The following is a 19,215-nucleotide window of genomic DNA, read 5'->3' as shown; positions in this document are numbered from 1 at the left end:
TCATCATGATAATAATGAAACTATTTTTTTTTTTAAATAAATGATTTGATTTGATTTAAATCGTGCTATCTTGCTATATGGTAAACTTAAGTTTATCAAACTTCTGGCCAGAGTAATGAATTACAGTTTTGAAAAAAATATACAAAAACATATATCAAAGTCTGGGAAGTAAATTAAGATATTTAAATAGCTTTTAGACTTTTGAGTAGATTATCTTAAATCTGAAATGACAGGAATGACTCCGAGGTCTCTGCGTCTAGCACTGAAGCCTTACTTGTAAATCAAGGTAAAATAGTTGTATAACCACGTTAATCCCCATATTATATAAGCAAGTAATTATAATATAAATAAGTAGCTATTTGATACTTATAGTTAATGAAAATTGAAACAAATTCATCGATTCCTCATATTTATTACCTCAGCTTTAACACATCAAATAACAATACACTACAATAGCTTAAACATTAATGTAATAGGGTTCAGGTCACTGCGAGCGTGTGCGAGACACACGGATCTAGGTTGATCACTCTAAGTAAATCATGTTGTTAAGATGGTAATCAAAATGGACGTAATGTATGAAAGACAGCTGTAACCAACGCGATATTGCAAATAATAAATGCGGTTCATTTTGCTGTTACGTCATTCAAACCATATGTGATAGTATTTTATTGATAGTCAGGTGTTAATCTGATAGTCAGAGTATCTTTGATAGTTAAGATGCTTTATTTTAAACTTAGCTTTTCTTGATAGTGTATGAAAAGTAGATGTTTGTATCTTTGACTATCAAGCTTTTTATTTTACTAGTTGTATAAAAAAGTAAGTGTTTTTCTAGATCTATGTAGTCCCGCGGTTGTATAGATAGGACTAGTGGATGTACGCGTGTGCGACGGGAGCGGCGACTGCCTTTACAACGGCGGCGCCAACAGCCTCCTTGTGCACGACCGCGTTGAAGCCGTTGTGAGGGTCCGCGGTGTACTCCACAATACGACGGGTACCGTCAGGTTCTACCAGAGAGTAGGAACCTTGAACTACGTCCCCGTTACGGGATTCTTGTTGGTTCTTTGAGTCACCTGTTAATAAAACATAATTTGTTAGGAGGGCTGAAGATTTTTACGTATTTTTAAAGTTCGCAAGAAGCTTTAATAAAATAAAGATTATCAATTGCAAGTACAGTTAGGTTACCGAAATGGTTAATTTTGACATACCTCTGCTGCAACTACCTACATAATTGTTGGTTACAATAATGTTCTTCATAGGATCTTTTCCGATCCTACCAAAACCGAATCATTTCAGACCATAATTAATAATTAATAAAAGAAAAGTCATTAACGATAATATCCTACGTTAAGCACGAAACGTCTTTCCAAAGAACGAAAGTAGGGCTATAGCATTCATATAATTAAGAAAGTAAAAAACATACCAGTAATAGCATCTTGAATGTCATAAGCGAAGGAGTACTGCGGGTTAGGGTCGTATTCTTCGACGGGTGCGGCAACCTTAGCCACGGCACCGACGGCGATGGGAGCCGCGATGGAGTGTGCGAATGCTGGCCGAGCGACCGCCACTGGGGCCGCATAGCCCAGGGGACGGGCGTAGGCGTAAGGTGCAGCCACGGGCACTACGCCACCAGCCGCTCCTTTGCACACCGCCAGGATAGCTGCTACGATTATGACCTGTTTAAAAGGAATAGAATTTAAAACAGTGCTCCCATTTTCAGCATAAGTAATATACGTGTGCGCTGTAAGAGAAACCAAGTACCCTGAGTTTCTGAGGCCTTACTCTTTTTACAACATTTTCTTTTAAGTTATTCATATTATAGTTCATAATATATTTTATTATATAAGTAAAGAACTTTCAGTGTCTCACGAAAGTTTTAGTACCTGAAAACTTTTCAAAAGCAGCTTTTTCTTGCTAACGACGTCGTGTATCGTATGGATTTACATTTAAATTTAGATTTTTTAAAGTAGTCTTATAATCAAGGTTATCTTAGAACAGAATATATTCCCATACCTTCATGTTGCGTGACTCGTGAGTACCCTCGGTGGCTGTGACTCGCTGTGAACACTGGGGGGTGCGCTCGCGACGCTTTTATACGCATGCGCATGACTTGCACACGCTCATGCACCCGTTTAGAAAAATATACAACTGTCACGGCCGACCCTAGACCCTTTACAATACCGGTTACTCTAATAATACATTTAAATTTCTATCTAATATAGTGACATAGATGACCGAAATAATTTTACGCGTCGTGGGACAACATTTTGAATCATTTCACCATTTATTTTCTATTAGTCGACTGGCGCGACTTCGTCCGGGTATATAGTACAGTCCCGTTCATTCCATTCCCGTGGAAAGTCTGATCTCATCGATCCCAATGAACCTTGCGCCGACAGTCACAAATATATTAAAAATGAATAATCTAGTTATGCCATTTTAGTGATTCGTTTTCATTTACATAGACAAAATGTGACAGCTTGACAAAATGTGCTGGACTTTCTTACTGCTGAGATGCTGTTTCAGGAGTTGCATATGTGGAGCTTCATAGAACATACCTTTAACACTTTAGTAATTTATATTTATAAGACCTATATGAGAAAACCGCTATACTTTTATCTTATAAACAATTCAGTACAAATGTTCATTTGGTTGTTTTTTTTTGTCACCATTTTTAAACGTATGATACACTAACATATGTAAATGAGTTTGGTTTTTGTCACCACCTTAATCGTCCAAATTAGAGAATTCAGTGGTAGCATGATGAATAATGAGTCAGAGGGTATCTTGTAAACCAAAGACCACCCACCTCTTAAATCTCAACTTACAAACTATTAAAATACCTGAACCCATTTACAGTACCATTAATTATTTCAAGATATGTGACATTCATACAATATGATAAACGACGTGAAAATGCCTTCTCCTCTTAGTAATTGTTTCGTAAGTTAAGGGCACAAGTATGCAAGGAGGCAGTATAACAAGAAGTTTAGTTTTTGGGTCACAGCTGCACGTTATCAAAGTGCATATGTGATAGTGGTCACACGAGAGTGCCGTGATAATAATAATTCATAATGGCCGGGCCTTGTATGTACTTACAATCAATCTATGTCTCGCCGGTGTATCGCCTTTGTATCTCGTATTATGAATTACAAATCACTTTTATGTGCTAAAGATCGTTTTTATGTGGGTCACTTATAGGATCCAGTTAAATACGTAATCTATTCTATTCTATTGTATGGCTAATGGTCAACCAAGGGTAAAAGCAATGAAACGCGCGCCCGCCCGAAGGGCCTTTGACATGGCTTAATGACTGTTATCCTAATTGGCGACAAACGGGACCGCTTTTTAAAATTTCAAATACCACTATGCGGTCAGTGCATGGTTACCCATCTATGGAATGACCGCGCCAAGGTTTGCATTACACACAGTTTACCGACCGGTGAGCGCCACTGGCTATAAGCGCCTCAAAAATTTTTTTGTTTTTCCCATATGGGTTGGCAGAGACCAAAGAACGCCACTTAGTATGATTCTTACAAACTTCCCTTGCCTCATTCACATCCATACATCTATGTCATACAGGACCGCCGGATCTAGATAAAATTGTCGTAAGATACATCTAAGCTTTTATCATGCAAACTATAGTAATATTATAAAGCTGAAGAGTTTGTTTGTTTGTTTGTTTGAACGCGCTAATCTCAGGAAAATCTCGATTTGGAAAATTCTTTCAGTGTTAGATAGCCCATTTATCGAGGAAGGTTATAGGCTATATATCATCACGCTACGACCAATAGGAGCAGAGTACGAATTAAAAATGTTACAAAAGCGGGGAAAATAATGACCCATCGTCTCGTATGTGACGCAAGCGAAGTTGCGCGGGTCAGCTAGTTGTTAATAAAATGTCTTTAACAGATTTTTATTTGGCTACCGACACATGACGGTAAGGACTATTGCTGCATCTTTCTGCTCAGGCGTTTAAACTTTTGCTGCAGTGTAAAACAGTCCAGTTGTTACATCGTGTAATTGAGTATTAAAAATAGAGCAAAATTTAAATACAGTAATTGTAAAGTTTGGCCGATGTTAGAAGAGACGAGCAACAATTCGTGTAGTGTGACTGTGAACTGACTTAGAAACCTTAAACGAGGGTTTCTTGAAGAAATTTCTGCGGTCGTAATAGCCTACTCTAAAGTAGACCTTTGAATTTTATGTCGAGCATAAGAATAAGTTATAAATGGAAGAATTCATACATAACAATATACGAAAATTAGCCAGTGTATTATGTCAAATCAAAACATCATCAAGATTCTCAAAATATGTTGTCTACACACAATGCCATCTATTGGCATTTTCAAGTAAGCTTCTACTCTTACCTCAAGAGTCGCCTCTTTGCATTCGTGAAATTATTTTTTGTAACGTAACTTTTGATTTGTGATGATAAATAATAAAATATTATATTGAAGTTTCGTGATCATTTACCAACATTACATGAGGCAGAATATACATAACTAGAAACGCGATACCAGCGCCACCTATGCCACTATTAAGCTTTAGTGTATTAATTACATATAGGTATTTATTACTTTTGTTATGACTTATGCTAGGCTATGACTATAACGGCACTGGAACAGCAGTTACAACAGTAGTATACAATTTAAAATTGTATTTGTGTGACAAAATTTCGCTATGTATCTTATAGTAGCATTTACTAGCTAAAGTTGTCCCTAAGTATCAGCCAAAATATCAAACTAACGATGTTTCAAAGACTTTTCCACGTGGAGCTCCAATGAGTCAGGGTGCAAAGGGGCACTGGACTTTTTTAAGACCCCAGAGCCATAATATACCATGCACAACATGGTCAGCTATCGGCGAGGTCTTTCAGTTCATACACTGCAAAGCCTAACATTTTCCTCTTACGAAATTCGGGCATCTGTAAGGATTTTTCACTGTGCATAAAGCTACCTACTATGGAGTATATAGCAAACTAGATGTAAAATAAAGCACACAGAATAAATAAGGAAGCATTTATTAAAACAATGAATAAGTTATTTAGACGACATCCTCTGCTGGTCGCATAACTTCTACGTCAGAATTATCACTACTATCAACCACTATATCCATAGAACTATCACTGTCCGAATTCGTATCAGCTGCTTCTGATTCACTTTGACTCTCAGAATCGGAGCCTGCATCACTGTCACATATTGTATACGTCTCCGTTAGTTGGTCTATTATACTGTCAGAATCAATGTACTCATTCTCCACCTGCTTCACTTTCTCGCACAGTTCCGCCCACTCTGTTTCACTCATTAAGGCCAATTTCTCTTCCACCAGTTCTATTAGACGCTCTACAACCATAGGCGTGGTTTGCTTAGCGACATGCGCTTTTATCGAAGCCCATGCCAGTTCCATGGGATTGAGGTCTGGGTGATAAGGCGGCAACCTAAGCGTTGCATGTCCCGCATCAGACAACATTTTGTCAATACTATACTCTCTACTTTGATCTTTATGCTGACAAACAAGTTCATATAAAGATGGTGTTAACATAGACGAATCGAACTCTATTCCTTTAGCCTTCAACCACGCGATCATATCACTCTTCTTGGAATTTGATGTTGGTGCAGAGTTCAGTAACTTGTTGTGATACGCGGCATTGTCCATGACGACAACTGAATTGGGTGGCAGGTTTGGAATCAAATAATATTTAATCCAAGTTTCGTAAACGGTACTACTCAATTCGTCATTCAAGTCTCCTCCCGACCTTGTATTGGATTTGGTCATTAGTACGGCACCGGGTAGAAAACCACAGTCTCGCCCTGCGTGCAAAACAATTAACCGTGGACCCCTCCCTATTTGTTTCTTGCTAGGATCATCTGACCGAATAATATGCGTAGCAAATACATAGGACTCGTCTGTGTAAACTATTGGCCTGCCTTCTTGGCGATATTTCATCAACGAATCCAAGTACTCGATGCGTTTAAAGCGAATATCATGTTTCTCGATTAAAAGTTTTCGCTTAGTGTCGGTTTTCCTCCAAAGAAATCCTAGATTTTTGATTACTCGTCTCAAACTGGTACAGGAACCCTGGAAATTGATGTCCTCCCGCAATTTCAATCGCAATTTACTAATGGTGGGTAATTGTTTGTTTGTAACATGATAATTATGTATGTATCTTTTAAGGACACCTTGTTCAAAGTTGCTCAGATCGGTGACCCTGCCACTTCTGCATCGCTTTTTGCCGGGAGTTCGAAATTCTGGCGCCAACGCCGACTTTTTAGACTCCCGAATTATGTTCTGAACAGTTCCTAATGACACTCCGGTTGCTTGAGCAGTTCTTTGCTGAATTCTCTTTAAACCCTTGACACCTTCCAAATCTTCTTGAGTAAAAAATGTATGCACGCCAGTAATTATATTCCTCGCCTGCTTTTTTAGAACAACGTTTCTTCGTGACATCTTAATAGAATTATGTTTAATCCGTATCTTTTACCAATTTACTTACTGAATTGTCATAGTACCCTGTTACACTTACACGAACTGAAATTCTAACCTAACTTCTGAACAACACAATAGGGTATAATAAACTTTCAATAAAATTCACGATACCTAACACTAACACTAACAAAACAATCTCAACTGTACCAACACGCGCGTCTCAAAATGTTGTTCGTCAACGACCGACTAAAATAAATCCGTATTATTGTACGCGTCATTTAACTTTTTGTTTCTGAATATAGCGACATTACTCCACCGCGTTGCGCAGAAAGAGAAACATAGATATTTGCGACGTAGACAAGGGGCAAAGAGAGCGGAGACCGCCGCCAAACATTAGTTCTCTCTCTTACTTATACGCACATCTCTTTTCATTCCGGTGATGTACAATCATGTCGTGAGATTCTTTGTGTTTATTATTAGCTTTTTATTTGTAATACTACTTACCTTTGTTTAATTTTGCTATTAGATTGTTTTGATTTCCGAAAATTATACCCTTGCATGAGTCAAGTTGCGAATATTTTTTGTTAGAGTTGCCCAAGTAAAAGACTTCGATTTCTCACTCTATGTAATTAAATAGAACTGCTAAACAAACATGTTTGTTTAGTAATACAATAATAATCAGCGAAAAGATACCATGTACTTTTGTATTCTACAAGAAAAAAAATCACGTATTCTGTAATCGACTGTACCTACAATGATACCGTACGATGTACGTCAACTTCCGACACAGAAAGTTAAATGGCGTATACATACTACCCATATGCAACAAAGAAAAAAAGAGATGTGCGTATATGTAAGAAAGAGAACCACAACCGATGGTCGAAAATATCCGCGGTTGCTAGGCTACGACGACAATGTTGTTTTAAATACCGATAATCCGCGACTCGCAACTCCATCTATTGTTTGTCTTCTTATTTTAAATTTCTTAATTGAAGCAGTAGCAGTTAGGTACGTTTAATTTTTGTTTGTTTTTTTTCGTTATGTAAACACTATATTTTATTTTGTTAATTGCCATCTAGTAGATTCTTATAAAACCACTTCCTTTCGCACCCTCCATACACAATTTCAATGTTATCAAGTAAAAAACAGGTCTAAAGACAGGCCCGAATAAAAAAAGGTGTGTAAACAATGACACAGTATATAGTTATCAAATAATCCACAAATAAATAAATTGTATAAGTTGGTTTTAATGTTCACAACGATCCTCTGGACAATCAATAGGAATTTTATAAAATGTAAACGTTCCGTTCAGAAATTACATAAAAATAAATCTTTCAAATTTGTAAACAGCAACACCAAGTATTTCTGTTTATGAAAGCAAACGTCACTTTTGACTTTCTGTATTCTTTTTTTCATGAATGTGTAAAATCCAGCAAACACTGTGCTTTGTTATGTATTTATAATATACGGAATTGATTTTTTAACTAGTAATAAGTACAATGGCAGACTTTGATGCGATATATCCTGACGAGACGGAAATTGAGGAGAATATAGAAGAGACACATGTGACGCTAGTGCCTGATCCGATCGTCGTTCGTGGAGCTGGTAACATGACAGTGTAAGCTTTCCTTTGTAGCCTCTGTTTATTAACATCAGCTGATCGTTCATCATCATCCTGTAACGCGACTACCACGCCTGCCAGTGTGTGAAACGGTATTGTAAAAAGTTATTCTTGATTCTTTGTCATTCACCCAGTGGCATTGAGAGACTATTTCTTTATGCATAATATTGACCAGGCGCCAAATTTCAATTAACTTTGCATTAAGCTGATGTAAACATGACTCGGACACATTTTGACATGTTCTGCTACTATTGCTGCATTGCAGAGTTCACAACAAACATAATTTAACTTTTATGTTTTATTAACTCACACTAAATACTCAAGATTATTTTCTATTAAATATATATGTAATGCTAATTTCCCAAGCTTTGCAAGCATCAATTAATCTGAGAGAATTCTGAAATTTGAATAATGCTGTTCTAGATAATTAAAAATGTAAAAAAATAAATGTTTAAACCATGACCTCATTACAACAATAAACTTGTACAGCTAGTTAACTTAATAACAATTGTTTAGTGGCATTGAAGTACTAGACTATCACTTAATTGTATGATTAAAAACAAATTAGAAATTATTTGTGTTAAATAATTCTAATTATCATTCATTCTAATGCAAATCACAATGCCCGACAGCCACAGACTTTAAACATACTAGTAAACAATTAAAATGCTTTCTATCTAAGCATGCAACAAATAAAAAAAACAACCTTGCATACCAGAGAGATTTTAGAGCAGTTCTTGAATGTATACAAAGTCCAAAACACCCAGTTGGCTAGCATGGTGAACTCAAGGCCTAAACCCTCCCTCATAACGGGAAACCCTTGCCCAGCTGTAGGACAATTTATTTTATAATTTTACACAATTTACTGAAAAGGTAGAAAAAATTATTGTTGTACTTATAAAAGAGGCACCGATGAGTCAGTTTTGAGCCAACAACAAAGAACATGTATGCAGATAAAGAACATCATTACTTATTTAAGTACCTCCTTTGTCAACATTGTGTTTGTAAGTTGCAAGTGAATTTGTCTTAGATTAGCTCTGTCCTGCAGTTATATTCGTGTTTAGTGATTTGCAGGTCTTACCTGCAAGTCACTAAAAACTAACATGTTTCATTGTAAAAGATATGTTGTATTTAGTAGTTCAAGAGAATAATCTCCAGGCATTTTATATATAATCAAGACAGTTTCATACGTAAAAGGTACTTAAGTTTACATATACTGCAGTGTTTGGTAAAATAATAGATGATCTGTGCTGTCTATGATAGTGGAAACACCAAAGAATACCATCTTTTAACAAAAGGTAAAGATATCATTCTGAACAAGGGAAGGGTTAGATCTAGAAGTTCACCAAGTAGTTCTGGCTAAGTGCGGCTTGGAGACAAGTTTATTTTATGCTTCAAGTATAAATTTCTAATAGTCAGTATTCACTGAGAATATGTCTTAGAAAATATGTGAATAAGCCTTATTTATTGTATACATAGATAGTAAAAATTAACAGGCATTTCTAGACACACCTCTTCATTCAAAACATGTCTATTCATACACACATAGCAGTGTTACTTTATATCTTGGTACTAGCATTATCAATGCATTAAATCTGATATCAGAATCTAGCACTTAATGTGAGTCACTGCACAAATTACTTTCATCATTATTTTATTGCAGTGTCAATACACTTGTTATCTTTGATTCAACAGTGCATACTCTTGTTTTTATGTTATGTACAATTTTGTGCTATATTTTATATCCACAGATGAGACATTTATATAGACTTAGTATATTATTGCTGTTTACATGTACATGCAATGTAGTTCAATTGTTAAAACTGATTTTTAACATTACAGACTAATTTATAATCCATAAATAGTGTTCAGTTGCCTTTGTCCATCAGTGGGATGACATTGGCTAGTAGTACCAGTACTAAAAATTAAAGCTTATTTGCTATATATGTGTACCATTATAGCTACAGATTCTACACAATCATTACTAACAAAATAAAAAGAGTAGTAATTCAGTCTCCTATGCTTTCACAGCTGTGCTGTATATGTATATACCTGCTACTATTTGTATTCTAGGTAGAAACATATCCTTCAAAATTAAAATAAGGTTGTAGGTAGAAACCTGGACTAACACTAGTACATGTCATTAGGATTCTTTTGAAATTTTTAACTAGGTATGTAGACATGACTTATACAAAATGATCAGAAAACCCCAAGATTTCTGATTAGACATGATTATATCCAAATCCATTAAGAATAGAATTTATTATATGTAATGGTATACTACAGTGTATAATTTATTTGTTCAATAACACAGTAACATGTGTGATTATTTCAGACAATATGAGTGAGTGAATAGAGCTTGATTAACTTGTATTCATTCTTCAAATGAGAGGCAATTCTACACTGTTATCTGCTGAGATATTTCTGCTGGTTAAGTGTTATGTTTTTATCCTTAATACATGTATGTATATGTAATGTCAGGCTCAAAATATCATGTTAAAAATTAATTTCCCTGTATAGGTCATAGACCTTTTCAAATTTGAATTTGGATTGATTGAGGTTCTTTTGTGTCTACCTATCAAGTTTACGAAAAATCATTACAAGATAGTGTAATAATGTATGGAAATAATATAAAGGGATTTATGTTGCCCAGGTTTTCACTAAAATTCAACCATATTTTATAAAGAGTTTGAAGGCTTAGACTAAGCTTTTCCAAGACATTAGTTGGTGTGTGGCTGTTTGATGAATCTAAATAATACCAATATAGTTTTTATTTAATATAGTTTTCAAAGGTCACATGCTTCTCATTATTTACGATTTTTGCAAAGGCAGTCAAGATCATAGTGTTTATTTATCAAATTTATTTCATTGCAATGTTGAGTACTTTTACTCATAAATTAAATATTTCTGTCACAACATTTGGGTAATAATATGTCAAGCTATAAATCTTTGTTTTGTATAAATATATCAACACCACTATGGTACTAATTTAGTTTTGGCATGCACTACAGAATGTGATGAAAATATTCTCTATTTCCAGAAGTTTATTCTGAATACTGGCTACTAAAAATATCATATTATTACCTAGTTGGTTTAAATTATGCACCTGCTTTATGTTTTAGAAGAAAATACAAGTTGACCAAGCAAGTGTCTATAAACTCTAATATTTAATATCACAGTTTGTTCCCATAGGGGTAGGGGTAAGGATTAAACAGCACCACTTGCTATGACCCATGACATATTACTTTCCTAACGTACATAACAGATCTTAGCTAATACCAATGTTAAACTATATGGTAAACCGTTTGATGGTCATCACCAATTTGATCTATTTATTCAATTTTAGTAAAAGCAGTGATAGCCGAGTGATATAAGTTGGTACCTCCCACGCAAGTGGTTGCAGGTTCGAACCCGAAACAATACACCAATGACTTTTCAAAGTTATGTGTGTATTAAAATAATTATCACTTGTTCCGACGGTGAAGGAAAACATCGTGAGGAGACCTTGCATGCCTAAAATTTGTTTAATACATTTATTGAGGGCATGCAAACTCGCACTTGGCCAGCGTGGTGGACTCAAGGCCTAACCCCTCCGTCATTACGGGAAGAGACGCTTGCCCAGCAGTGGGACATTAATAAGTTAAATTTATATAATAAGACATCCTCTATTTATTTTCGTAAAATATTTGTATCTCAATATAAATCTTCCTTAATCTCAAAAATCTACAGCAAACCTAACAACTGTTTTCAGTTTCGGTCTGAGCAACCGTTTCAACGGCGAGTTCCCGTCGGGGCTGCAGTCGCGCGTGGCGCCCGAGGAGTACCAGGCGACGGTGGCGCGCATCAACAGCGTGCTCAAGAAGACGCTGCCCGTCAACGTCAAGTGGCTCTTCTGCGGCTGCGTGTGCTGCTGCTGCACGCTCGGCTGCTCGCTCTGGCCTGTTATATGTCTTAGTAAAAGGGTATGTATCTGATAAATCAAATTAATATTCTATTTTAAAAAGGGCGGATGTCTTATTGATTTGTAATGAGATGTGTTCTTTTCTAAAATTGCATACAAATAGTAATAGTTTAACCAAGTTCCCACGTAAGTGGTGTAAGGTTTAAAACCTAACCAACAACGAATGTCTTTTCGAAGTTAAATATGAGCAGGAATCTCCTATCGGTAGGAGAATATTAGGCCGTTATTCTATTATGCTTGGCTAACTGGAGTTAAGATTTGGCAATCAAATTAAAAACGTCCATGTATATGACTTTAGTTTCTACGCGGAAAAAATATTTGTCTTCAATAAATCGAAATATCTATGCATTACCTAGGCAAATATTAGTATTTGTTGTACATGTTACTGGAGTAGTATTCTGTGAAGAATGCTTTAAAATATGCATACCATAAAGTTCACATACATAGAGGAAAGACAATGAGTGCATGCCTACATGTTTGTCACTAACAATAGAAATTCTATTGAGCTCGATTTATTGCCAGGATTACTTCTCCATAAAATATAAACAGGCGAATAAGGAATATATAATTTGGCAAGCTAAAAAGGGACTTCTCTTAAAAATATGACTGCTGTGCCGAATTTAATAAATTTTCGGATCTGGGGGCACGGTAGTGCCCCCGCCAAGACGAGCCAAGCGAAGCGCAAGCGCAAGGGCACTACCTACCTTTTCTCGAAGCGCTTCGTCGTATTTTTGAACCTTCATAACTTGAGTTTGGGTTATACCAGATAAACAAAATTTTCAGGATATAATGTCAGTGGTAGACTTAATAAACCTCTAAAGTTTCAATTGCATAGCTCTTATACTTTAGATTTTATTGATATCTAAAATACCCCGATTTCGTCACTCACTCACTGATGATCAACAAAATTCTTAAGGTACTTCCTGAAGTCCTAGAAAACTGAAATTTGGTATGTAAGCTAGTATTAGTACCCAAACAACAAAAAAATCCTAAAACTTGGAACTTTTACCCCCCAACCCCTTAAACTAAGGGGTGAAAGTTTGTTCGAGACTTCCGCAACTTTTGACGCTAGAGGTCTGAATGCGGTCGCGGAGGGGTAAAAATCTGAAATAGGGAAACTTAATTCCCTATTTCCTGCTTGAGATCTGAAAATTATACACAAGTACATAGAACACAAACTTTTCATCAAATCAAAACATTATCCTACCCATAAGTACTTAGATATGAATAATATTACTACACTTCACTTCGGTAAGTGTTTATTATTAATCAACCTATACTTTTGAACATAAGCATCGTAAGTATAGTATGCGCCAACGCCCGCCGCCTGCCCCCTCGTCCCCGCGCAGTAGCTAAAAATAATCGGCCCGTCAGCGAGCGCGGCACCCGAACGCGGGCAGACGCGCGAGGGCAGACGTCGTTGACGGTTGTCTCGTTGAATGAAAAATTTTCGGAATATTATATAAAAAAAGGCATCTCAGATGCACAAGAAATATACCCCAAAAAAAGAAAGAAAAAATGAGCGACAAAAAAATACTTGTATTTGTCGCTCATTTTATCTTTCTATCATAAGCAACCTACAAAAAGAAATGAAATCCCACAAAAACATTTCATGTTAAATGTTGCCAAGACGAGACCATATAGCTCGCACTGTCAAAAAGTAATCAGATCCCGTGTAGAGCCAAGTTTCTAACCCTACATGCCCAGACCTAAATCGATAAGCCCTAATTTCACACTCAAGTTACGGGGAAATTCTACAGCCATAGCTCGTACTGCGTTGTTCGTAGCGCGTAGCAGAGTTTTTACGCTATAATCTCGTAGGCGTGCAAACCTTGGACGTAACTGGCGAGTCGGCCGCACGGACTTTTTGCTATTCGTCATATGGGCTTGAGCTTAAAAATCTATTCAATCTTCTAAACTCTTTCCGTGCGGCCAGACTCGCCAGTTACGTCCAAGGTTTGCACGCCTACGAGATTATAGCGTAAAAACTCTGCTACGCGCTACGAACAACGCAGTACGAGCTATGGCTGTAGAATTTCCCCGTAACTTGAGTGTGAAATTAGGGCTTATCGATTTAGGTCTGGGCATGTAGGGTTAGAAACTTGGCTCTACACGGGATCTGATTACTTTTTGACAGTGCGAGCTATATGGTCTCGTCTTGGCAACATTTAACATGAAATGTTTTTGTGGGATAGAATTTATTAAATTCGGTTCAGCAGCAAACTTTCTATTTTTCATCAATAGCAGATATAGTTAGGTAATAAAATCTGTTATCATTTATAGCTTTTTTGAAAAAAACATGACGAGTAAAAAATATTTATCAGTATTTATACTGATAAATATTTTTTACTCGAATGACTGAATGACTGAATGACTCGAATGACCAACAAAAGTTAGCCAGAGTATTGAAATATACTAAAAGATTACCTTGGCCGAATTGCAATACGGTGCTGATAAGATGATAACTGTATTTATTAATACGGGACTTCCTATCATATCTACTGTGCCTTATCACGTCTATAGCCGTACTGTCTGATCTGTCTAGTCAGTTATTGCCAGTTCTAGTTCCCACGGACAGACTGTGTAAGCGTTTTTTAGGGCTTAGTATATTATGTTCTTTTATACACATACTAGAGGCCGCCCGCGACTTCTACCGCGTGGAAACCCTTCCCGTTTAAATCAGTAGTATTTGCGTGAAAGAACAAACATCCATACATACATACATTTTCACAAATTTTCGCATTTATAATTAGTAGGATTAACGACAAGCCTTGGTTGTAATAAGTTTAGAAAAAGAGTTTTGATGTAAATCCCAAGAACAATATATCAATATCAATTCGAAAGTTTTAGTGGGTATTATATTTGTTACTCTTTCATATAACAGCTACTGAATGGAATTAATAAAATTTGGTTAACAGATAGTTGTGTAAATGGATTAATTTAAATGTTACTCTTTACCCCTGGGAAACTTTTTACATGGGCAGTAGTATATCTATTATGTGTATGTATTTAGAAGTATAGAAGTACATTTATCAGTTTTCTGTCTGTCTAGTTACCATAGTACAAGCTCTGCTTAGTTTGGATTCAGATACCCGTATGAGATTTATCCAAAGATATTTGTTATATCCACGCATGCCAATCACACAATCCACAGCTGACATAACACACTCGGTCCCACGTCAAAACATTAGCTATTCTCAGCTTGTCGAGATATTCTGAATACCCTATCCTGTTTATCTTGCGGTCTTATTTTCATCTTCAAATCTGATGATACAATTTATTATTATTAATAACATTTTTATGAGTACCGGCATTGAATATGAGAGATGAGTTAGACCCTTCCACTTTACTGGCCCAAATGCAGGAATTCATTACTGTACTACAGCTGGTCAAGGGTCTTCTGAAATGAGTTATTGACCCAGTATAAGCCTATGTTTCGTTTCAAGAACTGTTTAACCGTTAAAGAACTCAGGCATGTAAGGCACGATGTTTTCCTTTAGTGATAAAACAAATAATAATTAATACACACAGTTTCGAAAAGTCATTATTATTATTTTAAAGACACCCAAGTAGTGAAATTTACTTGTAGCTTTGGGCTAGAACCATATTATACGAACCCTCTACAAATGCCTATACCACTTAGCTACTAGTCAAGGAAAGTCTAATATCGTTATTAAATCGAGACAATATTAAACCATATCAGTTTATTATATAGGTAACGATGTAAACACCACTTTCACTTGCAATGAACTGATAATTTCTATGTTAGAACAAAACTTTCCTCAATGATAACATTATCATACCGGGGATATTACGGGCTGTCAATCAAAGTCCACTGATGGAATAAGAGCATGGATTACCTTATAATCTTCTCTTGTATGATAGCTTTATACTTAACTAGCAGCCCGTCCTGGCTTTGCCCAGTATAACTTTAATAAATTATACAGTACATGCCTCAGAAATCAATCTATCTATTGGTAAAATTGATTTTGATTTAATCGTAAACAGACAGACGCGGCAACGGACTTTATTTTAAAATAAAAATTGTTTTTAAAACAAAAAATAAAATTGTGTCCCACTGTTTGTTGGTTGGTTCAAACAATACCTGTTTCACAGTTTTGGGGAAAGCCATTACCAAAATCAATCAATCTAGTTCAATTCGACCACATAATATATCATTATTACTACACGCACATCCTCTTAAGTAAGATATAACTCTTAGGTACTAGGTATATGTACCTAATATAATATGATACCGATGTTAGTTCAAGTTTATATAATATACATAAGTATATAGAATTAAATCAGTCCCGTAACAGGAAAATTACAACTATTCACATTTGAATGCTATACCACTTGTATTTGTTTATATAAGCAATCATTATTTCATAGAATTAATTGATTGTGGTTATGCTATGTCGTAGACGCAAATATTTCACAAATAAATGCTATTTTATTACATAAAACTGTAATTAATTACAATAGCTGGCGTCTGTATTTTTATCGTATTTATGGAGTCTCCATATATTATATCCTCCTCCTATGGAATCTCCATAGGGCTCCAGGGCTTTCGATCAGTCATTTCAAAGATTAGCATGTTCAAACAAAAAAGTTATCAAAACTTCTTAAATGTTATTATGTTAGGATATAATAATATAGATATATCTACCCTGTGAGGCTATCGCCGTATAATGTAGAGTGTCTATAAGAATCTGACCTCAATATCCCCTATTATATTGTACCAAGGACACGTCATAATCTTTGTGTTCCAGACATTACTACATAAGAGGATGGGTGTCCTTTTAAAGTCTTCAGATCACAGATGTCTTAAACACAATTACTAGAGTGCCGTCCAATTATTTAATTGTCTACTAGACGACTAAAGTCTTTAATTTATAAACTAACTTATTGTAGATTAAACAATTAGACTAAGAAACTACACAATATATTAAATGTTAGTAGCTGTACTTCTACTGAACACTTGTATACTAATAAGACTGTTTAGCAGCCTGTTATTTGTCTAATCAATATATTTTTTTACAAATGTGATACATATAATTTTTTTGTATTCATTCAAAATGTATGCAATATTTGTTTATTGACTATTTATTATTTAATAGCTTTTACCATGGTAATAATGTCTAATGTATTATGTTCCAGACGCAACACTCTCTGAACAAACTGTTGGAGTGGGAGAACAGTCGACTGTACAACAAGCTGGGCCTGCGCTGGCGGCTCACCAAGCAACACTGCGACTCCTCCTCCATGATGGAATACGTTCTTCTCATAGAATTTATCCCTAAGATACCCATATACAGACCCGACTAGGCGCCCACACAACACCCACTGTAAATATATCATAATCTACGTCATTGCATCTTCGTAACAACTTGCATGGCCAAGCCAATGAATCTGTAAGCTAAGCAGCACTAGATACTGATTATATCTAAATAATGTACACCTTACACATTGTTACCACGCATAGTGTGCACCATTTCGATATAATTAGAATTTAACAAGTCTTGCGGACGAACGCTCAAAACACACCCTCTATAACTTTATCTTAACACTCCCTTACAACCCTTCGTTAAGTTCTGCTTGTATTTAAGTGGTTTTTGAGCATTTTGCCGTACGACGCATAATAACAACGCCGGCAGGCATCTCGCTATTGTAAATAATGAAACGGTACATATTAAAATGGACAAATAAGTGGTATTGTTAATGCTTTTTGTGTATAGATGTCGCGTTATGAATATCGCAAGCTTAGACTGCAAATGTTATCGCATTGTGTATATATTTTTTGAAGTTTACAATGATCTAAAGCTTTCGGGAGCTGCAAAATTAATGTTATCGATACTTGTGTATTAAGTATGTATACTTGTATAAGTAATATAGAGGATTGGTTATTGCTAGTGACATGTAACCTTTGTTATATTGTTGAACGTGCGATTGTGTGGCACGCGTCGCAACTCGAATGAACACGATTGTACGTTCAAAACGAACTCTCCTATGTATTGTGAGACATTACTTCAGATACATTCATATCTGAACGTTTATGTTAACATTGTACTTTGTATTCAATTATATAAAAGTAGATTAATGTTTAGTCTCCCAGTTTATGTAGTTATATACAGCTCTCAATTTATACACTGAATGTCACGATGTCTATTTAAAATGTTTAGTTAAGCGCCCGACAAATATGTTTTTGCCAAAAATGTCCTTATTATGGTTTGTGATTATTTTATAATTTTTTTACCAGAATTTATTCATTTTTTATAGATGACCTATTTCGATAAAGCTACTTCATTGTTAATAATTCATTAATTCATTGTTCTGCGCTATATTTTATTAGCTGCTTTTAAATAAAACTAAAAATCCTTACATAATAATTGTACTAAAAAAACTACATTATTTGATGTATTGCACAATTGTATTACACAACACTAACATGGTCTGTGCGTCTGAAAATAAAAGTGGACTTTACTACTAGTTAAATGAGAACACATTAAAAAACAAGTACATACGTACATCAAGAAGAAACTATAACTAATTGTAAATGCAGCACTCATATTGCACGCGAGGGAACCGTGTCACAGTTATTTTTATTGAACTAACTTTATTGAAATAGGTCACTGGTCATTATACTCTCAATTCATTCTAATCATCGCAATTGTTCTGCCATTCGGACTATTCATTGCTATCACTTAAAAATACTTATATTGCTATATATATGTTATGTACCTGAATGTCATTAGTTTGTTTTACGTTTAGAATCTTCCGCAGACGATTCTAAAATATATGCTAGGGAAATGTTTGGGACTGTGTTATTAGACAATTAGCTTATATAATGTTACGTAACGTTAGGTACCCCGCCCTCTCTTCTCTTTTCAACATGTTGTGAATGAGAATATCTCGAAGGGCCGGTCTGTCATTGTAAAATCAACCGTATTTATATTTCATTGAAGTCGAAGTTTGCTCGGAATGTTCTCTTGCCACCTACAAAGTTTTAGTTATATGACTTATATGTACTGTTTGAACGCAACGGTTGAAAAGCGAACAGGGTATGTTGACCGTAAGTTGTAATTTAAGGAATTGTAAATATTTTAAGAACTTATAGATTATTTTTGTTCAAATAATAAACTTCACTACATGTGATGATGTTACGTGTGTTTTATTATCAATATGTAATTCATATTAGTCAGGGACT

The 19,215-nt window shown here is 35.5% G+C and overlaps 3 protein-coding genes across 3 annotated transcripts; 1 reads left to right on the top strand and 2 right to left on the bottom strand.

Annotated features, from left to right (window-relative positions):
• Nucleotides 1–396: 396 nt before the first annotated feature.
• LOC142982316 (larval cuticle protein A2B-like) lies at nt 397–2,151 on the bottom strand. Its single transcript, XM_076128758.1, has 3 exons — nt 2,011–2,151; nt 1,421–1,673; nt 397–1,070 (listed from the first exon to the last, which is right to left on the bottom strand). The coding sequence occupies exons 1-3, from the start codon at nt 2,014–2,016 to the stop codon at nt 865–867; spliced, it is 465 nt and encodes a 154-aa protein (XP_075984873.1). The 5' UTR covers nt 2,017–2,151; the 3' UTR covers nt 397–864.
• A 2,892-nt stretch (nt 2,152–5,043) lies between these two features.
• On the bottom strand, nt 5,044–5,655 carry LOC142982355 (uncharacterized). The gene has a single exon (XM_076128816.1). The coding sequence runs from the start codon at nt 5,653–5,655 to the stop codon at nt 5,044–5,046; it is 612 nt and encodes a 203-aa protein (XP_075984931.1).
• Nucleotides 5,656–7,794: 2,139 nt separating this feature from the next.
• LOC142982245 (cysteine-rich hydrophobic domain-containing protein 2) lies at nt 7,795–19,169 on the top strand. Its single transcript, XM_076128654.1, has 3 exons — nt 7,795–8,044; nt 11,799–12,009; nt 17,169–19,169. The coding sequence occupies exons 1-3, from the start codon at nt 7,926–7,928 to the stop codon at nt 17,334–17,336; spliced, it is 498 nt and encodes a 165-aa protein (XP_075984769.1). The 5' UTR covers nt 7,795–7,925; the 3' UTR covers nt 17,337–19,169.
• The last annotated feature ends 46 nt before the right edge of the window (nt 19,170–19,215 follow it).

Source organism: Anticarsia gemmatalis, chromosome 21 (assembly GCF_050436995.1).
Source record: "Anticarsia gemmatalis isolate Benzon Research Colony breed Stoneville strain chromosome 21, ilAntGemm2 primary, whole genome shotgun sequence".
Classification (NCBI taxonomy): Eukaryota; Metazoa; Arthropoda; class Insecta; order Lepidoptera; family Erebidae; genus Anticarsia; species Anticarsia gemmatalis.
This window is presented reverse-complemented; position numbering and strand designations above follow the sequence as displayed.

Bases quoted from the DNA above. Each gene is read 5' to 3' on its own strand.
- LOC142982245 (XM_076128654.1), top strand. From the start codon at position 7,926: ATGGCAGACTTTGATGCGATATATCCTGACGAGACGGAAATTGAGGAG. The intron at 8,045-11,798 runs GTAAGCTTTCCT...AACTGTTTTCAG, and splicing joins GGAGCTGGTAACATGACAGT to TTTCGGTCTGAGCAACCGTT. The intron at 12,010-17,168 runs GTATGTATCTGA...ATTATGTTCCAG, and splicing joins TTATATGTCTTAGTAAAAGG to ACGCAACACTCTCTGAACAA.
- LOC142982316 (XM_076128758.1), bottom strand. The intron at 1,071-1,420 runs GTATGTTTTTTA...TTTTATTAACAG, and splicing joins CATTCAAGATGCTATTACTG to GTGACTCAAAGAACCAACAA.
- LOC142982355 (XM_076128816.1), bottom strand. From the start codon at position 5,655: ATGGACAATGCCGCGTATCACAACAAGTTACTGAACTCTGCACCAACA.